General features: G+C 44.9%; 1 protein-coding gene across 4 annotated transcripts in view; it reads right to left on the bottom strand.

Moving 5' to 3' along the window:
- The window catches only part of atg10 (ATG10 autophagy related 10 homolog (S. cerevisiae)), a 327,510-nt gene continuing 310,441 nt past the window's right edge, over positions 1–17,069 (bottom strand). For 3 of the 4 annotated variants that reach the window (XM_055633408.1, XM_055633405.1, XM_055633406.1), the window contains exons 7-8: positions 10,423–10,543; positions 1–1,056 (exon numbers count right to left, since the gene is read on the bottom strand). In XM_055633408.1, the coding sequence (XP_055489383.1) occupies positions 10,432–10,543 (112 nt within the window). In that variant the 3' untranslated portion in view covers positions 1–1,056; positions 10,423–10,431. The remainder of the gene's footprint in view (positions 1,057–10,422; positions 10,544–17,069) is intronic. The other variant, XM_055633407.1, reaches the window with a different exon arrangement.

The following is a 17,069-nucleotide window of genomic DNA, read 5'->3' as shown; positions in this document are numbered from 1 at the left end:
GTTTTTCAGAGAGTTCTTTTATTTTTACTATTTAGAAGGCAGTCAACTGCATTTGTTGTGCAAATAACCAGTGTTGCGTCCTTAGCTGATGAATGCTTTAAGCGGCAACCGTGTTATAATCAAGTTACTGAAACAAATGCAAAAGCAATGAATTAAAATATAACATATATTTGGGCAATTCGTCATTGGTTGAGTGCTACAAAAATAAATAAAGCATTGAAAGAAAACAGTCGGTGAATGCAAATACGAGAAAGTTCTCCCCCAAAATAAAATATCAATTTATTTTTTCACTAAATTATCAATGAAAGGAATTTCCAGAGGTAACTTAAGTCGACCTGAAGAGGGCTCCATTGTATTTTCATTCAGATCTGTGCTGTTCAGAAACAGCTCTTAGAATACCTCATTTTCATTTATGTCTTCTGCACAGTGTGTGTTAACATTAAGTCAGATTTGTAGGCATTGTGACACTTAAAAAAACCAGCAGAAAATCTAAACTATGTTAAAAACAAAATATATACATCCAAGTGTTTGAATCATTGTAAACGCTGTTTAAAGAAGAAAGGGTTTTAACGGAACGAGTGGCCGATCAGTCCTAAACTATTAGAGCATGTAATTTATTAGAATTTTTTTTTCCGATTTCTTCCTTTGTTGGAATGTTCTAATTTATTATCCGTTTTAGTTTCATAACATGTCCAAATCATCTCAGGATTCCAGTAGACAATGTGTACTCTCTCTGTTGGTGGAAAGTGCATTATACTGCACAGTACACAGATCCAGATTAACTTGAACTATCTCATTGTTTAAAGAAAATATCTTGAAGAACACAGATTCTTTTGTTAATGATTAAAACAAAACTGTATCACAGGCCAAAGTTTTCTTCAGCATATAGGGCGATATATCTCAACCAGCAAGTGGACAATAAGGCTTGATAACACTCGCAAGCAGATGTTCATTAGATTTTGGATAAAGATGCTTGTTTTCCTTCTCAGAATTCACCGATGATTGTTCGCAGCAGTAAACCAACTGGACTTGTTATGTATTTGCTCCATTGATCTCCTAGCAAGAGAGAGACAAAAAACAAATCATCTTTCATTTCTTTAGTGTTATCGTGCCACATTCCTCCCCATGACATTTCCCTTCATTAGAAGGGGACGATGATCCAAACATTTCATTTTGCCCATCTATTTTTATTTACCTCGTGGCTGATCTACCCTCGGAAGGAAATGCAAAGAAGTCAGATGGAAAGATGAAAATGAATGGAACTGGATGCCTATAAAATACTTTAGAACAGAAATTAAAAAAAGAAGATATTGTAAGCACTCAATGTGTAGGAAGGAACTGCAGATGCTGGTTTAAACCAAAGATCGACACACAAAATGCTGGAGTAAATCATTGTGTGTGTGTGTGTGTGTGTGTGTGTGTGTGTGTGTGTGTGTGTGTGTGTGTGTGTGCGTGTGTGTGTGTGTGTGTGTGTGTGTGTGTGTGTATGTGTGTGTGTGTGTGAGTGTGTGTGTGTGTGTGTGTGTGTGTGTGTGTGGGTGTGTGTGTGTGTGTGAGTGTGTGTGTGTGTGTGTGTGCATGTGTGTGTGTGTGTGTGTGTGTGTGTGTGTGTGTGTGTGTGCGTGTGTGTGTGTGCGTGTGTGTGTGTGTGTGTGTGTGCGTGTGTGTGCACGTGTGTGTGTGTGTGTGTGTGTGTGTGTGTGTGTGTGTGTGTGTGTGTGTGTGTGTGTGTGCGTGTGTGTGTGTGCGTGCGTGCGTGTGTGTGTGCGTGCGTGTGTGTGTGCGTGTGTGTGTGTGCGTGCGTGCGTGTGTGTGTGTGTGTGTGTGTGTGTGTGTGTGTGTGTGCGTGTGTGTGTGTGTGTGCACATACGGACTGAACTTTGTTTCTCGTTTATTATATTGGTTACAGAGTATGTTTACATATTCTGTTTTGCTGCTGCAAGTAAAAATGTCATTGTTCTATCTGGGACATATGACAAGGAAACACTCTTGCTGGAACATTCAACCCATCACCAAGGGCTGGTGCCATGTTAAAACGTGTCCTTTAATAACATAGCATTATGCAAATCAAATTCATGGCGCAGACCTTGTGGTGAGCATAGACAGTTCTGTGCATAACTACTGGGGTTTCCCTGGACAAGAGCCACTACGTTTGGGATTCCCATGTGTGCATGAGTCCCAAAATTGCTGGCAGCTGTTGGTCAGGATCTTCCTGACAGCTCTTCAACGCCGGAGTCCAGAAGGAAGTTGCGGCAAGATTAGTTCTGGTGGAAGAACAGGCTGTCCACTTGAATAGCGAGGAACCAAGGTGAGTTTCAGCTCATTTACCCAGATTGTGTTATATTATACGGCTGTAAATGTTTTAACATTTTGGTTTTCAAAATATGTTGGTATAGCCACGTATTGTCTTTCCGTTGACTGGTTAACACGCAACAAAGCCTTTTCTCTGTACCTCGGTACACGTGACAATAAACAAAACTCAACTAAGAACCAATACCATCACTACTCTGGATTAAGATGACCTAAACTGTACTGATAATTTAATATTTATGCATTTATTCAATACTTTTAGAATGTTTTGATTGCTAGAAACATTTGATACTTTGTTGGCATTGATGTGGGGCAAAATCAGAACATTGGAGCATAGCAGGTGTAAAGGAACCTCTTGTACTTTCATGGGCGAGGATTGTTCTGGCACCACTCTGACTGATACTTGGCAGGATCCACACCCTGTAGGCCCCGTCGCCATGGATCCAACCATGAGGAAGCTTAGAGATACAGCGCAGAAACAGACCCTTCGGCCTGTTAATCCTGGCCAGATTGGAGAGGCTAGGACTTTAAAATTGGGTAAAAGCTCCAGGGCTGCTGGGAGATTTGGCCAATTTGGAAGTGCTCTCTGTGGAATTGGGACAAGCTGCAGAGTGGTGCCAGTTTGTCTAGAGCCCGTATCCAAGCTGCAGGAAGGGAATGGGAACTTCTGCAGACCCTGTCAATTAGGTGCAAAATACATCCCAAAACAGATTGTGATATTGCCAGACAAGATGCTTTCTACAGCCCCAGAGTAGAAGCACTGAAGGATCCTCAGAGAGACTCTGAATCTCCTCAGCTGCCTGAGGTGGTAAAGGCGCTGCCTTGCCTTACTCACCAGTACGGCAGTGTGTGATGTCCATGTCAGATCCTCTGTGATGTGGACTCCCAGGTATTTAGATTAGGTCCCAGATTAGGGCTCCCAGGAAAAAGATTAGTTAAAACAAATGTAGGTCCCTTGCAGTCAGAAACAGGTGAATTGATCATGGGGAACAAGGACATGGCAGACCAATTGAATAACTACTTTGGTTCTGTTTTCACTAAGGAAGACATAATTAATCTGCCGGAAATAGCAGGGGACCGGGGGTCAAATGAGATGGAGGAACTGAGTGAAATCCAGGTTAGCCGGGAAGTGGTGTTAGGTAAATTGAATGGATTAAAGGCCGATAAATCCCCAGGGCCAGATAGGCTGCATCCCACGGTACTTAAGGAAGTAGCCCCAGAAATAGTGGATGTATTAGTGATAATTTTTCAAAACTCTTTTGATTCTGGAGTAGTTCCTGAGGATTGGAGGGTAGCTAATGTAACCCCACTTTTTAAAAAGGGAGGGAGAGAGAAAACGGGGAATTACAGACCAGTTAGTCTAACATCGGTAGCGGGGAAACTGCTAGAGTCAGTTATTAAAGATGGGATAGCAGCACATTTGGAAAGTGGTGAAATCATTGGACAAAGTCAGCATGGATTTACGAAAGGTAAATCATGCCTGACGAATCTTATAGAATTTTTCGAGGATGTAACTAGTAGAGTGGATAAGGGAGAACCAGTGGATGTGTTATATCTGGACTTTCAGAAAGCTTTCGACAAGGTCCCACATAAGAGATTAGTATACAAACTTAAAGGACACGGTATTGGGGGTTCAGTATTGATGTGGATAGAGAACTGGCTGGCAAACAGGAAGCAAAGAGTAGGAGTAAACGGGTCCTTTTCACAATGGCAGGCAGTGACTAGTGGGGTACCGCAAGGCTCAGTGCTGGGACCCCAGCTATTTACAATATATATTAATGATTTGGATGAGGGAATTGAATGCAACATCTCCAAGTTTGCGGATGACACGAAGCTGGGGGGCAGCGTTAGCTGTGAGGAGGATGCTAGGAGGTTGCAAGGTGACTTGGATAGGCTGGGTGAGTGGGCAAATGCATGGCAGATGCAGTATAATGTGGATAAATGTGAGGTTATCCACTTTGGTGGCAAAAACAGGAAAGTAGACTATTATCTAAATGGTGGCCGACTAGGAAAAGGGGAGATGCAACGAGACCTGGGTGTCATGGTACACCAGTCATTGAAAGTAGGCATGCAGGTGCAGCAGGCAGTGAAGAAAGCAAATGGTATGTTAGCATTCATAGCAAAAGGATTTGAGTATAGGAGCAGGGAGGTTCTACTGCAGTTGTACAGAGTCTTGGTGAGACCACACCTGGAGTATTGCGTACAGTTTTGGTCTCCTAATCTGAGGAAGGACATTCTTGCCATAGAGGTAGTACAGAGAAGGTTCACCAGACTGATTCCTGGGATGTCAGGACTTTCATATGAAGAAAGACTGGATAGACTTGGCTTGTACTCGCTGGAATTTAGAAGATTGAGGGAAGATCTTATAGAAACTTACAAAATTCTTAAGGGGTTGGACAGGCTAGATGCAGGAAGATTGTTCCTGATGTTGGGGAAGTCCAGGACAAGGGGTCACAGTTTAAGGCTAAGGGGCAAATCCTTTGTGACTGAGATGAGAAAAACGTTTTTTACAGAGAGTGGTGAATCTCTGGAATTTCTCTGCCACAGAGGGTAGTTGAGGCCAGTTCATTGGCTATTTTTAAGAGGGAGTTAGATGTCGCCCTTGTGGCTAAGGGGATCAGAGGGTATGGAGAGAAGGCAGGTACAGGATACTGAGTTGGATGATCAGCCATGATCATATTGAATGGCGGTGCAGGCTCGAAGGGCCGAATGGCCTACTCCTGCACCTATTTTCTATTTTCTATGTTAAAACAGTTCACCCTGTCCACAGTGGTCCCATTTATCCTCAATGGAGTGTACGTCCTCGGATGATGTGCCCTTCTAAAGTCCACAATCAGCTCCTTAGTTGTTGTGACATTCAAGAGGAGGCTGTTATCCTGACACCAGGGTGCCAGATCAGCCACCTCCTCCCGGTAGGCCTTCTCGTCGTTGTCTGAGATCAGGCCCACCACCACAGTGTCATCAGCAAACTTAATTATTGAGTTGGAGCTGAACCCAGCCACACAGTCATGTGTGTACAGGGAGTACAGTAGGGGGCTGAGGACGCAACCCTGGGGCGATCCTGTGCTCAGGGTGAGCGTGTTCGATGTATTCCCTCCCATCTTGACTACCTGGGGCCTGGCGGTGAGAAAGTCCAGGACCCAGGCACACAGGGAGGTGTTGAGCCCCAATTCCATTAGCTTCCCGGCCAGTCTGGTGGGGACTATCGTGTTGAAAGCTGAACTGTAGTCTATGAACAGCATCCTCACGTAGCCCCCCTTCTGGCTGTCAAGGTGAGAGAGAGCGGTGTGCAGAACCTGGGAGACCGCATCGTACGTGGATAGAAACATAGAAACATAGAAATTAGCCGCAGGAGTAGGCCATTCGGCCCTTCGAGCCTGCACCGCCATTCAATATGATCATGGCTGATCATCCAACTCAGTATCCTGTACCTGCCTTCTCTCCATACCCTCTGATCCCTTTAGCCACAAGGGCCACATCTAACTCCCTCTTAAATATAGCGAATGAACTGGCCTCAACTACCATCTGTGGCAGAGAATTCCACAGATTCACAGAAAATGTTTTTCTCATCTCGGTTTTAAAGGATTTCCCCCTTATCCTTAACTGTGACCCCTTGTCCTGGACCTCTCCAACATCGGGAACAATCTTCCTGCATCTAGCCTGTCCAATCCCTTAAGATCTGTTCGGACGGTCCATGTTGCGAGGGAGGAAGTCACAGATGTGGTTCTTGATCAGCCTCTCGAAGCATTTCATGACTACTGAGGTGAGAGCCACCAGTCGGTAGTCTTTCAAGCAAGCTGGAGAGGCATTCTTTGGTACAGGTACAATGATAGATCTTCTGAAGCAGGCAGGGCCCACGGAGTTGGCCAGGGAGAGGTTAAATATTGTGGTGAGCACCGGAGCAAGCTGAGTAGCACAAGATTGAAGTACTCGCCCCGAGATGCCATCTGGGCCTACAGCTTTCCTCATGTTCACACGTGTCAGAGCCCTCCTCACGTCGTGCTCGGACAACGAGAATGTGTTCACATCCCCAGCGGAGGACCTCCATCCAGCCTCGTTAGCCAGCGTGCTGGCGGTGTTGTCGTTAGCCGGCGAGCTAGGGGTGATGTTGCCCGTCTCGAATCGTGCGTAGAAAGGGTTCAGGTCATCAGCTAGGGAGGTACCGGGCACTTCCGGTAGAGGGGGGGGGGGGGGGGCTCCGGTAGTTAGTTATAGACCGTAGCCCCTGCCAAAGGCATCTGGTGTCCTGCTGCTTCATCTGCGACTCCATCCTATCCCTGTACCTCATTTTTGCGTCCTTCACCGCCCTTCGCAATCGGTAGGACTCTGCCTTGTAGTCGTCCATTTTGCCGGATGCCAGGCCCGAGTTGTAGGCAGCGGTGCGAGCATTCAAGGCAACAAGAATGGACCTGTCCACCCAGGGTTTTTGATTAGGAAAGGTGCTAACCCTTACCGTGGGGACGATGTTACGGCTATTGTTGCAATGAAGTCCGTGACCACTTCCGCGGACTCACTGACATCTCCGGAACTTGCTTGGAACATATTCCAGTCGACATCGCACAGTGCATGTTGCAGCATGGCCTCTGACTGGTCGCACCACCGCTTTACGTCCCTCGTCACTGCCACTTCCCGTACTATCCGTTGTTTATACTCCGGCAGCAGGAAAATGGCAACGTGGCAAATTTTCGAAAAGGAGGCAGAGAAACGGCCTTGTAGCCCTTCCTGAACGGTGTGTAGCAGTGGTCCAAAGCTCCCCCTGGTGGCAAACGTGATGTGTTGGCAGAAGTTAGGCATGACCTTTTTGAGATTTTCCTTATTAAAATCTCCAGCCACCACCATAGGCGCATCAGGGTTCTTGTTTTGGTGTCGACATAACACATCGTGTAGGGCCGATAGTGCCACGTCAGTGCCACATGGGGCTGATAGTGCCACATAGTGAAAAGTCAACATAGTAAGGAGACATGCATAAATAGGAAGAAGTACTGGAGGAGATATTTAGTGAATTCGAGGGAGGAAATTTGAATGGGTGTAGGAATAGCAGAGCTGATGCATATTTAACCTATGGATTTAAATTGTTTAACCCTTGATGGTAAAGCGGCTTCTATTATCAAAGTGGAAAGAACACATTACCAGATATACATATTATAACATCGTGTGAATATGAAGAGGGCTGATGAGTGTTGATCCAAGGATAATAAAGAGTATATTAGGGAATACAGTGATAGAGTAGAATATAATAGAGCAGAATATTGGAATGGACAAGGGTTAGTATTGCAGAATTACAGTGAATGTATGGGAAAGCATGGGTGCATGATGGTAACTTGCTTTGTCCCAAGTTTTTCAGGAATTTTAGGTTATAGGTTCGACTATGGAAAGGGATGGAAGAATGGGCAACAACGCGGATGGAGGGATTTCGTGCTCATGTAAACTCGGGAGGTGAAGACTCATCAGACAGAAATTGTGAAGCTACGCCCACGGGAACTCAGGAAGCTTGACAAGATTCTGGGAAGAAACATCATCATCTTGTGTAGCTGATAGATGGGAAATATAATGGATATGTATATCTGGTTAGCTGATTATTTGACTATTTGGTTATCATAAATGATGGGTTATCATATATGATAAAAATGAAGGAATGTTAATCCTGGCCAGATTGGAGAGGCTAGGACTTTAAAATTGGGTAAAAAACTCCAGTTCTGCTGTTGATTTGGTCAATTTGTAATTACTCTCTGTGGAATTGGGACAAGCTGAAGAGGCCAGTTTGTCTAGAGGCCAGATCCAAGCTGCAGGAAGGGAATGGGGACCTCTGCAGACCCTGTCAATTAGGTGCAAAATGCATAGAATGGATTGGATGACTGCAAACCAGACATACACCTTGTAAATAATTGTAAATAATGTTGCAGAGTTCTACTTTGCCTAATGTTGACTGGATGAAGTATTGAGCCTGGTCTGGTTTTCTTGCAGATCAGGGTAAATGTTGCTATGTTTGCTTCCCTGAGAAACACTGTTTGAATACAATCTATTAGCTGCTGTATTATTGGGTTAGGGAAATGTCTGTTATGTATGGGGTTAATCGATATCTGTAATTGCATTGGAAAGAGACCACCCCCATGTGGTTCGGCCCCTCAAGGTCTGGGGACCTATAAAAGTCCGCTGCCACGACGTCCCACATCGATCTTCTGGGAGAGTGCTTGGGTCTGCGTGACCTTCTGGAGTGTCTCTGTTTGAGCGAGGCTTAGAGGGCTTGATCAGGCAGATACGAGGATCAAACCCGCGGTGGTTAGGTACAGTGGTTGAACTGTAGTTGTGTTTGGTTAAAATATAGATTAGTTGATCAAGTGCCTGATTCACTGTTTTTTGACTGAAACTAGACTGGGGGGGAAGCTTAGAACGAGCATTTTACAGATCCACCGAGTCCACACTGACCAGCGATCCCTGCACATTAACACATCCTACACACACTAGTGACAATTTTCACATACCAAGCCAATTTACCTACAAACCTGAAGGTACACAAAAATGCTGGAGAAACTCAGCGGGTGCAGCAGCATCTATGGAGTGAAGGAAATAGGAGACGTTTCGGGCCGAAACCCTTCTTCAGACTGATGGGGGGGGGGGGGAGAAGGAAGGAATAATGGGAGGCGGAGGAGCCCGAGGGTGGGGGGATGGGAGGAGACAGCTCGAAGGTTAAGGAAGGGGAGGAGACAGCAAGGGCTAGCAAAACTGGGAGAATTCAACGTTCATGCCATCCGGACGCAAGCTGCCCAGGCGGAATATGAGGTGCTGTTCCTCCAATTTCCGGTGTTGCTCACTCTGGTATTAGAGGAGACCCAGGACAGAGAGGTCGGATTGGGAATGGGAGGGGGAGTTGAAGTGCTGAGCCACCGGGAGTTCAGGTAGGTTATTGCAGACTGAGCGGAGGTGTTCGGCGAAACGATCGCCCAACCTCCGCTTAGTCTCACCGATGTAAATCAGCTGACATCTAGAGCAGCGGATGCAGTAGACCTACAAACCTGTACGTCTTTGGAGTGTGGGAGGAAACCGAAGATATCGGAGAAAACCCACGCAGGTCACAGGGAGAACGTACAAACTCCGTACAGTCTGCACCTGTAGCCGTTATCAAACCCTGTTCTCCGTGCTGCAAGCACTGTAAGGCAACAACTCTACCACTGTGCCACTGTGCCACCCTTTACTGAATTACAGAATATTATCTCTGGGCAGGCTACAGAATCCTGACCCATCGTTAATAATATGAAACAAATTATCCATTTAAATTCAATGGCAAAATAATTAAGATACACAAAATGCTGGAGTAACTCAGCGGGACAGGCAGCATCTCTGGAGAGAAGGAATGGTAACGTTTCGGGTCGAGACCCTTCTTCAAACATAATTATATTGTCTTAAACAAGGGATCTGTTTAAATTTAAACATTTAAAAAAACATGCCAACATCTGGTAATGTTACTTGAGTTTCACCAATAATCAATCACTGGTTTTTAATGTTTGAAACACACCATTAAAATTACATGGGAATGGTAATAGTTGAAACATCTACACTGTACATTCACAGTTAATAATCACTGCACATGTGGCTTTATTCTGCTTAAGCTCTGATGAGTGTTTGATGGCACTGGGCCTGTACTCGCTGGAGTTTAGAAAGAGGGGGGACCTCATTGAAACGTACCGAATAGTGAAAGGCTTGAATAGAGTGGATGTAGAGAGGATGTTTCCACGTGGGAGAGTCGAAGACTAGAGGTCATAGCCTTGGAATTAAAGGACGTTCTTTTAGGAAGATGAGGAATTTCTTTAGTCAGAGGGTGATGAATCTGTGTAATTCTTTGCCACAGAAGGCTGTGGAGGCCAAGTCAGTGGATATTTTTAAGACAGAGATCGATGGATAGATTCTTGATTAGTACGGGTATCAAGGGTTATGGGGAGAAGGCAGGAGAATGGGGTCAGGAGGGAGAGATAGATCAGCCATGATTGAATGGCGGAGTAGACTTGATGGGCCGAATGGCCTAATTCTGCTCCTATCACATGACTTTATGATCTAAGCTTAAACACTGCAAGATGAAAATGTACTTTGGAATATAAAAATGATTTGAACACATACATACGTGGTTCAGTCCAGGTCGGTATAGCACTGTGATAAGGCTGTAGCATAGCTCAATGGCAAGTCAAGTCCCACAACTGGCCCCATCATACTCAGCCAACTTGTGATGTAATTTACATTCCTAAAGAAACAAAACGGCAATTCAACATGCATTGTCTTCAAAAACAAGAGAGAGAGATCATATGTGTTATCAGGGACTGCAATTTCTTTTAATATTTTTGCTCTCGGCAGCTTTAAACAAAACGTTGGGTGACACAACAAAGTGTATGCTTTACATTATCACATCAAGCTACCACAAATAAACTGGACATTTGCAAAGACGTTCTAATGAATTACAATGACAGCATGGCTTATACAGCCTGCAGTGTTTCATATCCCATTGTCAGTAACTCTTGAAATGTGTTTCCAATCATCAGAAACCAGTCACATTTTTAGACGTCTAAAAGGCAGGGTTTCAGCCCTATAATGCTTCCTCTTTCATTGCATTTCCCCCCCTTACTCACCAGTATTCTCCACTCCCCTTTCTTGGAGGGATTTACTCCTTGCTGGGAGAAGACATAGTGGGCAGGGCGAGCCTCCAGAGTTTTGCTCAGATGTCCATTGTTCACATCTACCAACAACTATCACATCTAGGCACAGCCTATCTCACCATCTTGGGAGGGATTAGCAGGGGGAGTTGGGGCAAATCTATTCTGTCCTTTAACACCAACCAGCCACTCTCACTTCTCACTGGGATGACAGACAGCCAATACACCCCCAGCCAAGTTCCTACTTATTAACCCAGGTGAACTGGCAACCAAATACAGTGGTTTCTGCTATGGTTAAGGGACAGGTTCTGCAGAGACCAACATCAAATCTGTCCATTCCCCGTCCTTTGATGGATAAACATGAAGAATATTGTGGGAAATTTCCCAATGAGGTTTCCAAAATCTTTGTACCGACTAGCAAGTTCTACACAGCCAAAGAAACGGGGCAGCATGGTGGTGCAGCGGTAGAGTTGATGCCTTACTCCACTCCTCACTTTCATTTCATGTTTCATGCATCTTGTGTTTGAAGATTGTTGGCCGACCAATTTCCCTCCGAGAATAATTAAAGTTCTGACGTACCGTATCGTTATAACGCCAGTGACCCGGGTTCGCTACTGACTATGGGTGCCGTCTGTACGGAGTCTGCACATTCTCCCTGTGACCACGTGGATTTACTCCGAGTGATCTGGTTTCCTCCAACACTCCAAAGACGTGCAGGTTTGTAGATTAATTGGCTTTGCTAAAAACTTAGAAATTGTCCCTTGTGTACAGCAGGTACAGGATACCGAGCTGGATGATCAGCCATGATGATATTGAATGGCGGTGCAGGCTCGAAGGGCCGAATGGACTACTCCTGCACCTAATTTCTATGTTTCTATGTGTGTAGGATACTGAAAGTGTAAGGGGATCGCTGGTCGGTGTGGACGTGGTGGCCTCACGCCCTGTTTCCGCGCTGTATCTCTAAACTAAAATTAAAAATTAGCTTTAGACTTGGCAATGCAATAGAGCAACCCCATCTTGGACAGTGGTTCCTGAAAAATTCTTACATCTTTTAAAAATGGTTGACCACAATGCAATGTTTTAAGATCGAAGCAATTATTCTGAAAGTACCATTATTTGTGTAATCAAAGTGTAATTCTACTTAGAATGACGTGGAACACAATATCCGTATATGTGGTTACTGAAATGATCAGGAGGCAACACCATGAAAGTGCACCTTTACTGGGATACAACTAGAAACAAGCCACTACCCACCCTCTGCGATCACTAATGTATCAGAATGGTGAGAACAGGTGAGTAGACCAGGTGGATCTTGTGCAGGAAGGAACTGCAGACACTGGTGTAAACTGAAGATAGACACAAAATGCTGGAGTAACTCAGCGGGACAGGCAGCATCTCTGGAGAGAAGGAATGGGTGACGTTTCAGGTCGTGACCTTCTTCAGACCAGATCTTGTCTTGTTTTCACCATCTCCATGGGAACGGAGCTCCTCATCATTCTTTGCTCACTATCTGCCCAAGGTTGACCACTTTCCCTCCTAAATGTAACGGCCACAAATCTCCCCATTCCATTGTGCCTTTTTATAAAGAAATATTACCCACGTTGGAGACAAATGATTGGATGCATACTATACAATTTTCAGGAAGCATCCATTAATGGATTCACATTAATCACGTTCAACTTTTGCTATTTTAATACTTAAATCATTTAACACAGTATATACAATCTTTCATATAATAAACCAAGGAAGTTCACCTTCATGTAATATGCAATGACATCTTTCAGGAAACAAGTTCATTCACTAAATTCAGCTCAACATATTTTGTTTATTTAATAAACAATTATTATAATATTGAAGTAAATATCAAAGTCATAGAGTCATACAGCATGGAAAGGTCCCTCGGCCCAAAGCCCATACCGACCAACATGTCCCATGTACACTAGTTCCACCTACCTGTGTTTGGCCCATATGTTCTTGTTTATTTATTAAATCTCTGTCTTTCATATTCATAAGGTCATAAGTGATAGGAGCAGAATTAGACCATTTGACCCATAATAATAATACATTTTATTTATGGGCGTCTTTCAAGAGTCTCAAGGACACCTTACAAGAAATTGGCAGGTAGATGAAAAACATGTAAGGGGAATGAAATAAATAGTAGAGACATGACTAGTACACAAAGTAAATACAGAATTCAATACAAAACACAATATGAGGCAATTAATGCACAGATGAAAAGGGAGGGGGACGTGGGGCTAAGGATAGGCAGAGGTGAAGAGATGGGTCTTGAGGCGGGACTGGAAGATGGTGAGGGACACGGAATTGCGGATCAGTTGGGGGAGGGAGTTCCAGAGCCTGGGAGCTGCCCTGGAGAAGGCTCTGTCCCCAAAACTGCGGAGGTTGGACTTGTGGATGGAGAGGAGACCGGCTGATGTGGATCTGAGGGACCGTGAGGGTTGGTAGGGGGAGAGGAGGTCAGTGAGATATGGGGGGGGCCAGATGGTGGAGGGCTTTGTAGGTGAGGATCAGGATTTTGTAGATGATCCGGTGGGAGATGGGAAGCCAGTGAAGTTGTTTGAGGACTGGAGTGATGTGATGCCAGGATTTGGTGTGGGTGATGAGTCGGGCGGCTGCGTTCTGGACCAGTTGGAGTCGGTCTAGTCTATGAGTAGCTGATCAAGTCTACTCCGCCATTCAATCATGGCTGATCTATCTCTCCCTCCTAACCCCATTCTCCTGCCTTCTCCACATAACCTCTCACACCCACATACACTTATTATATCTTTAGCTACCACAGATATCGAAAGCTGATCTCCAGTGCCTTCACTCACTGATACCTTCACAAAATAATCAATCTGCCCTGTCCCTATCTGTCAGGTTTAATCTACAATTGGAGAGGGAGAAGGGTAGATCAGGGGTGTCAGTGTTGCAGTTGAATAAAGGGGACTATGGGGCCATGAGGGAGGAGCTGGCCAAAGTTGACTGGAGAGATACATTAGCAAGGATGGCAGTGGAACAACAATGGCAGGTGTTTCTGGGGATAATACAGAAGGTGCAGGATCAGTTCATTCCTAGGAGGAAGAAAGATCCCAAGGGGACAAACGGATGATCATGCCTGACAAGGGACGTCAGGGACAGTATAAAAATAAAAGAGAAGAAGTACAACGTAGAAAAGATGAGCGGGAAGCAAGAGGATTGGGTAATAGAAACATAGAAAATAGGTGCAGGAGGAGGCCATTCGGCCCTTCAAGCCAGCACCGCCATTCATTGTGATCATGGCTGATCGTCCCCTATCAATAACCCATGCCTGCCTTCTCCCCATATCCACATTAGGCAGGAATTGGTGTTGGATAGACTGATGGGACTGAAGGCTGATAAATCTCCAGGGCCTGATGGTCTGCATCCCATTCCAATGTTCTATTGACTCAGGATCAGTTCCTGTGGATTGGAGGGTAGCTAATGTTATCCCACTTTTTAAGAAAGGCGGGAGAGAGAAAACAGGGAATTATAGACCAGTTAGCCTGACATCGGTGGTGGGGAAGATGCTGGAGTCAATTATAAAAGATGAGATAGCCGAACATTTGGATAGCAGTAACAGGATCGGTCCGAGTCAGCATGGATTTACGAAAGGGAAATCATGCTGGACTAATATTCTGGAATGTTTTGAAGATGTAACTAGGAAAATGGACAATGGAGAGCCAGTGGATGTAGTGTACCTGGACTTACAGAAAGCATTTGATGAGGTCCAACATAATAATAATAATAATAAATTTTATTTATGGGCGCCTTTCAAGAGTCTCAAGGACACCTTACAAAAATTTAGCAGGTAGAGGAAAAACATGTAAGGGGAATGAAATAAATAGTAGAGACATGACTAGTACACAAAGTAAAGACAGAATTCAATACAAAACACAATATGAGGCAATTAATGCACAGATGAAAAGAGAGGGGGACGTGGGGCTAAGGATAGGCAGAGGTGAAGAGATGGGTCTTGAGGCGGGACTGGAAGATGGTGAGGGACACGGAATTGCGGATCAGTTGGGGGAGGGAGTTCCAGAGCCTGGGAGCTGCCCTGGAGAAGGCTCTGTCCCCAAAACTGCGGAGGTTGGACTTGTGGATGGAGAGGAGACCGGCAGATGTGGATCTGAGGGACCGTGAGGGTTGGTAGGGGGAGAGGAGGTCAGTGAGATATGGGGGGCCCAGATGGTGGAGGGCTTTGTAGGTGAGGATCAGGATTTTGTAGGTGATCTGGTGGGAGATGGGAAGCCAGTGAAGTTGTTTGAGGACTGGAGTGATGTGATGCCAGGATTTGGTGTGTGTGATGAGTCGGGCGGCTGCGTTCTGGACCAGTTGGAGTCGGTTGATGTAGGTGCAGCTGATGCCAAGGAGAAGTGAGTTGCAATAGTCCAGTCGGGAGGAGATGAAGGCATGGATGAGTCTTTCAGCAGCGGGAGGTGTGAGAGAGGGTCTGAGTTTGGCGATGTTGCCTAACCCTAACCCTTTCAGAATGGCAGGCAGTGACTAGTGGGGTACCGCAAGGATCGGTGCTGGGACCCCAGCTATTTACAATATACATCAATGATTTGGATGAAGAGATTCAAAGTAACATTAGCAAATTTGCAGATGACACAAAGCTGGGTGGCAATGTGAACTGTCAGGAGGATGCTATGAGAATGCAGGGTGACTTGGACAGGTTGGGGGAGTGGGCAGATGCATGGCAGATGAAGTTTAATGCAGATAAATGTGAGGTTATCCACTTTGGCGGCAAAAACAAGGGGGCAGATTATTATCTCAACGGGGTTAGGTTACGTAAGGGGGAGGTGCAGCGATTCCTGGATGTCCTTGTACACCGGTCACTGAAAGTTGGCTTGCAGGTACAGCAGGCAGTGAAGAAAGCTAATGGAATGTTGGCCTTTATAACAAGAGGAATCGAATATAGGAGCAAAGAGTTCCTTCTGCGTTGTTCAGAGCCCTAATGAGACCACACCTGGGGTATTGTGTACAGTTTTGGTCCCCTAATTTTGAGGGAGTGCAGCGTAGGTTTACAAGGTTAATTCCCGGGATGGCGGGGCTGTTATATGCCAAGAGAATGGAGCAGCTGGGATTGTACACTCTGGAGTTTAGAAGGATGAGAGGGTATCTCATTGAAACATATAAGATTGTTAAGGGTTTGGACACGCTAGAGGCAGGAAACATGTTCCCGATGTTGAGGGAGTCCAGAACCTGGAGCCACATTTTAAGAATAAGGGGTAAGCCATTTAGAACGGAGACGAGGAAACACTTTTTCTCACAGAGAGTTGTGAGTCTGTGGAATTCTCTGCCTCAGCGGGCGGTGGAGGCAGGTTATCTGTTGTTTGCACTATCAGTTTATTTATTCATGTGTGTATATATTTATATCATGGTATATGGACACATGTATCTGTTTTGTAGTCAATGCCAACTATGTTCTGTTGTGATGAAGCAAAGCAAGAATTTCATTGTCCTATCAGGGACACATGACAATGAACTCACTTGAACTTGAACTTAGCAAGATATTCTGCATATTGTAGTCTGACATAAAATAGTCCACTTCCCATTCAAAACCAGGGCTGAAACAGGATCAATTTATTTTCAATAATTGTAACTGAGGTGCATTTATGATATGATTGGGCATCAACTTGAAATGTTGCCATTTCTGTTCTCTACCAATTTTGCCGATTGCTGAATATTTCCTGTATTTTCTTCACCAGATTCCAGCATCAACATCACCAGGCTTTTATAGGATGGATTTTGTTTCAAAATGAAGGTTAGATCTCATGGGATTCAAGGAGTTATATCTGCCCAAGCAGCTTTCACCCCAGTGATATGAACATTGACTTCTCTAACTTCAGATAACCATTGCTTTCCCTCTCTCTCCATTCCTCCCCTTCCCAGTTCTCGGGCCAGTCTGACTATTCCCTGATTAAATTCTATCTCTGTATACTTCGTTGTCAACTGCTCCTTGCAAACAATGATATATTCTCATTTTCTTTGAACCTCCCTTTTTTTAAATCTCGTTTTCACACCTTACCCTTCCTTATCTCCGAGACCCCCTCTCCCCGGTCTCTCAGTCTGAAGAAGGGTCTCAACTCGAAGCACCAC

The sequence above is a fragment of the Leucoraja erinacea genome, chromosome 3 (assembly GCF_028641065.1).
Source record: "Leucoraja erinacea ecotype New England chromosome 3, Leri_hhj_1, whole genome shotgun sequence".
Classification (NCBI taxonomy): Eukaryota; Metazoa; Chordata; class Chondrichthyes; order Rajiformes; family Rajidae; genus Leucoraja; species Leucoraja erinaceus.
The sequence above is the reverse complement of the archived record's forward strand: the minus strand, read 5'-3'. Positions and strand labels throughout refer to the sequence as shown.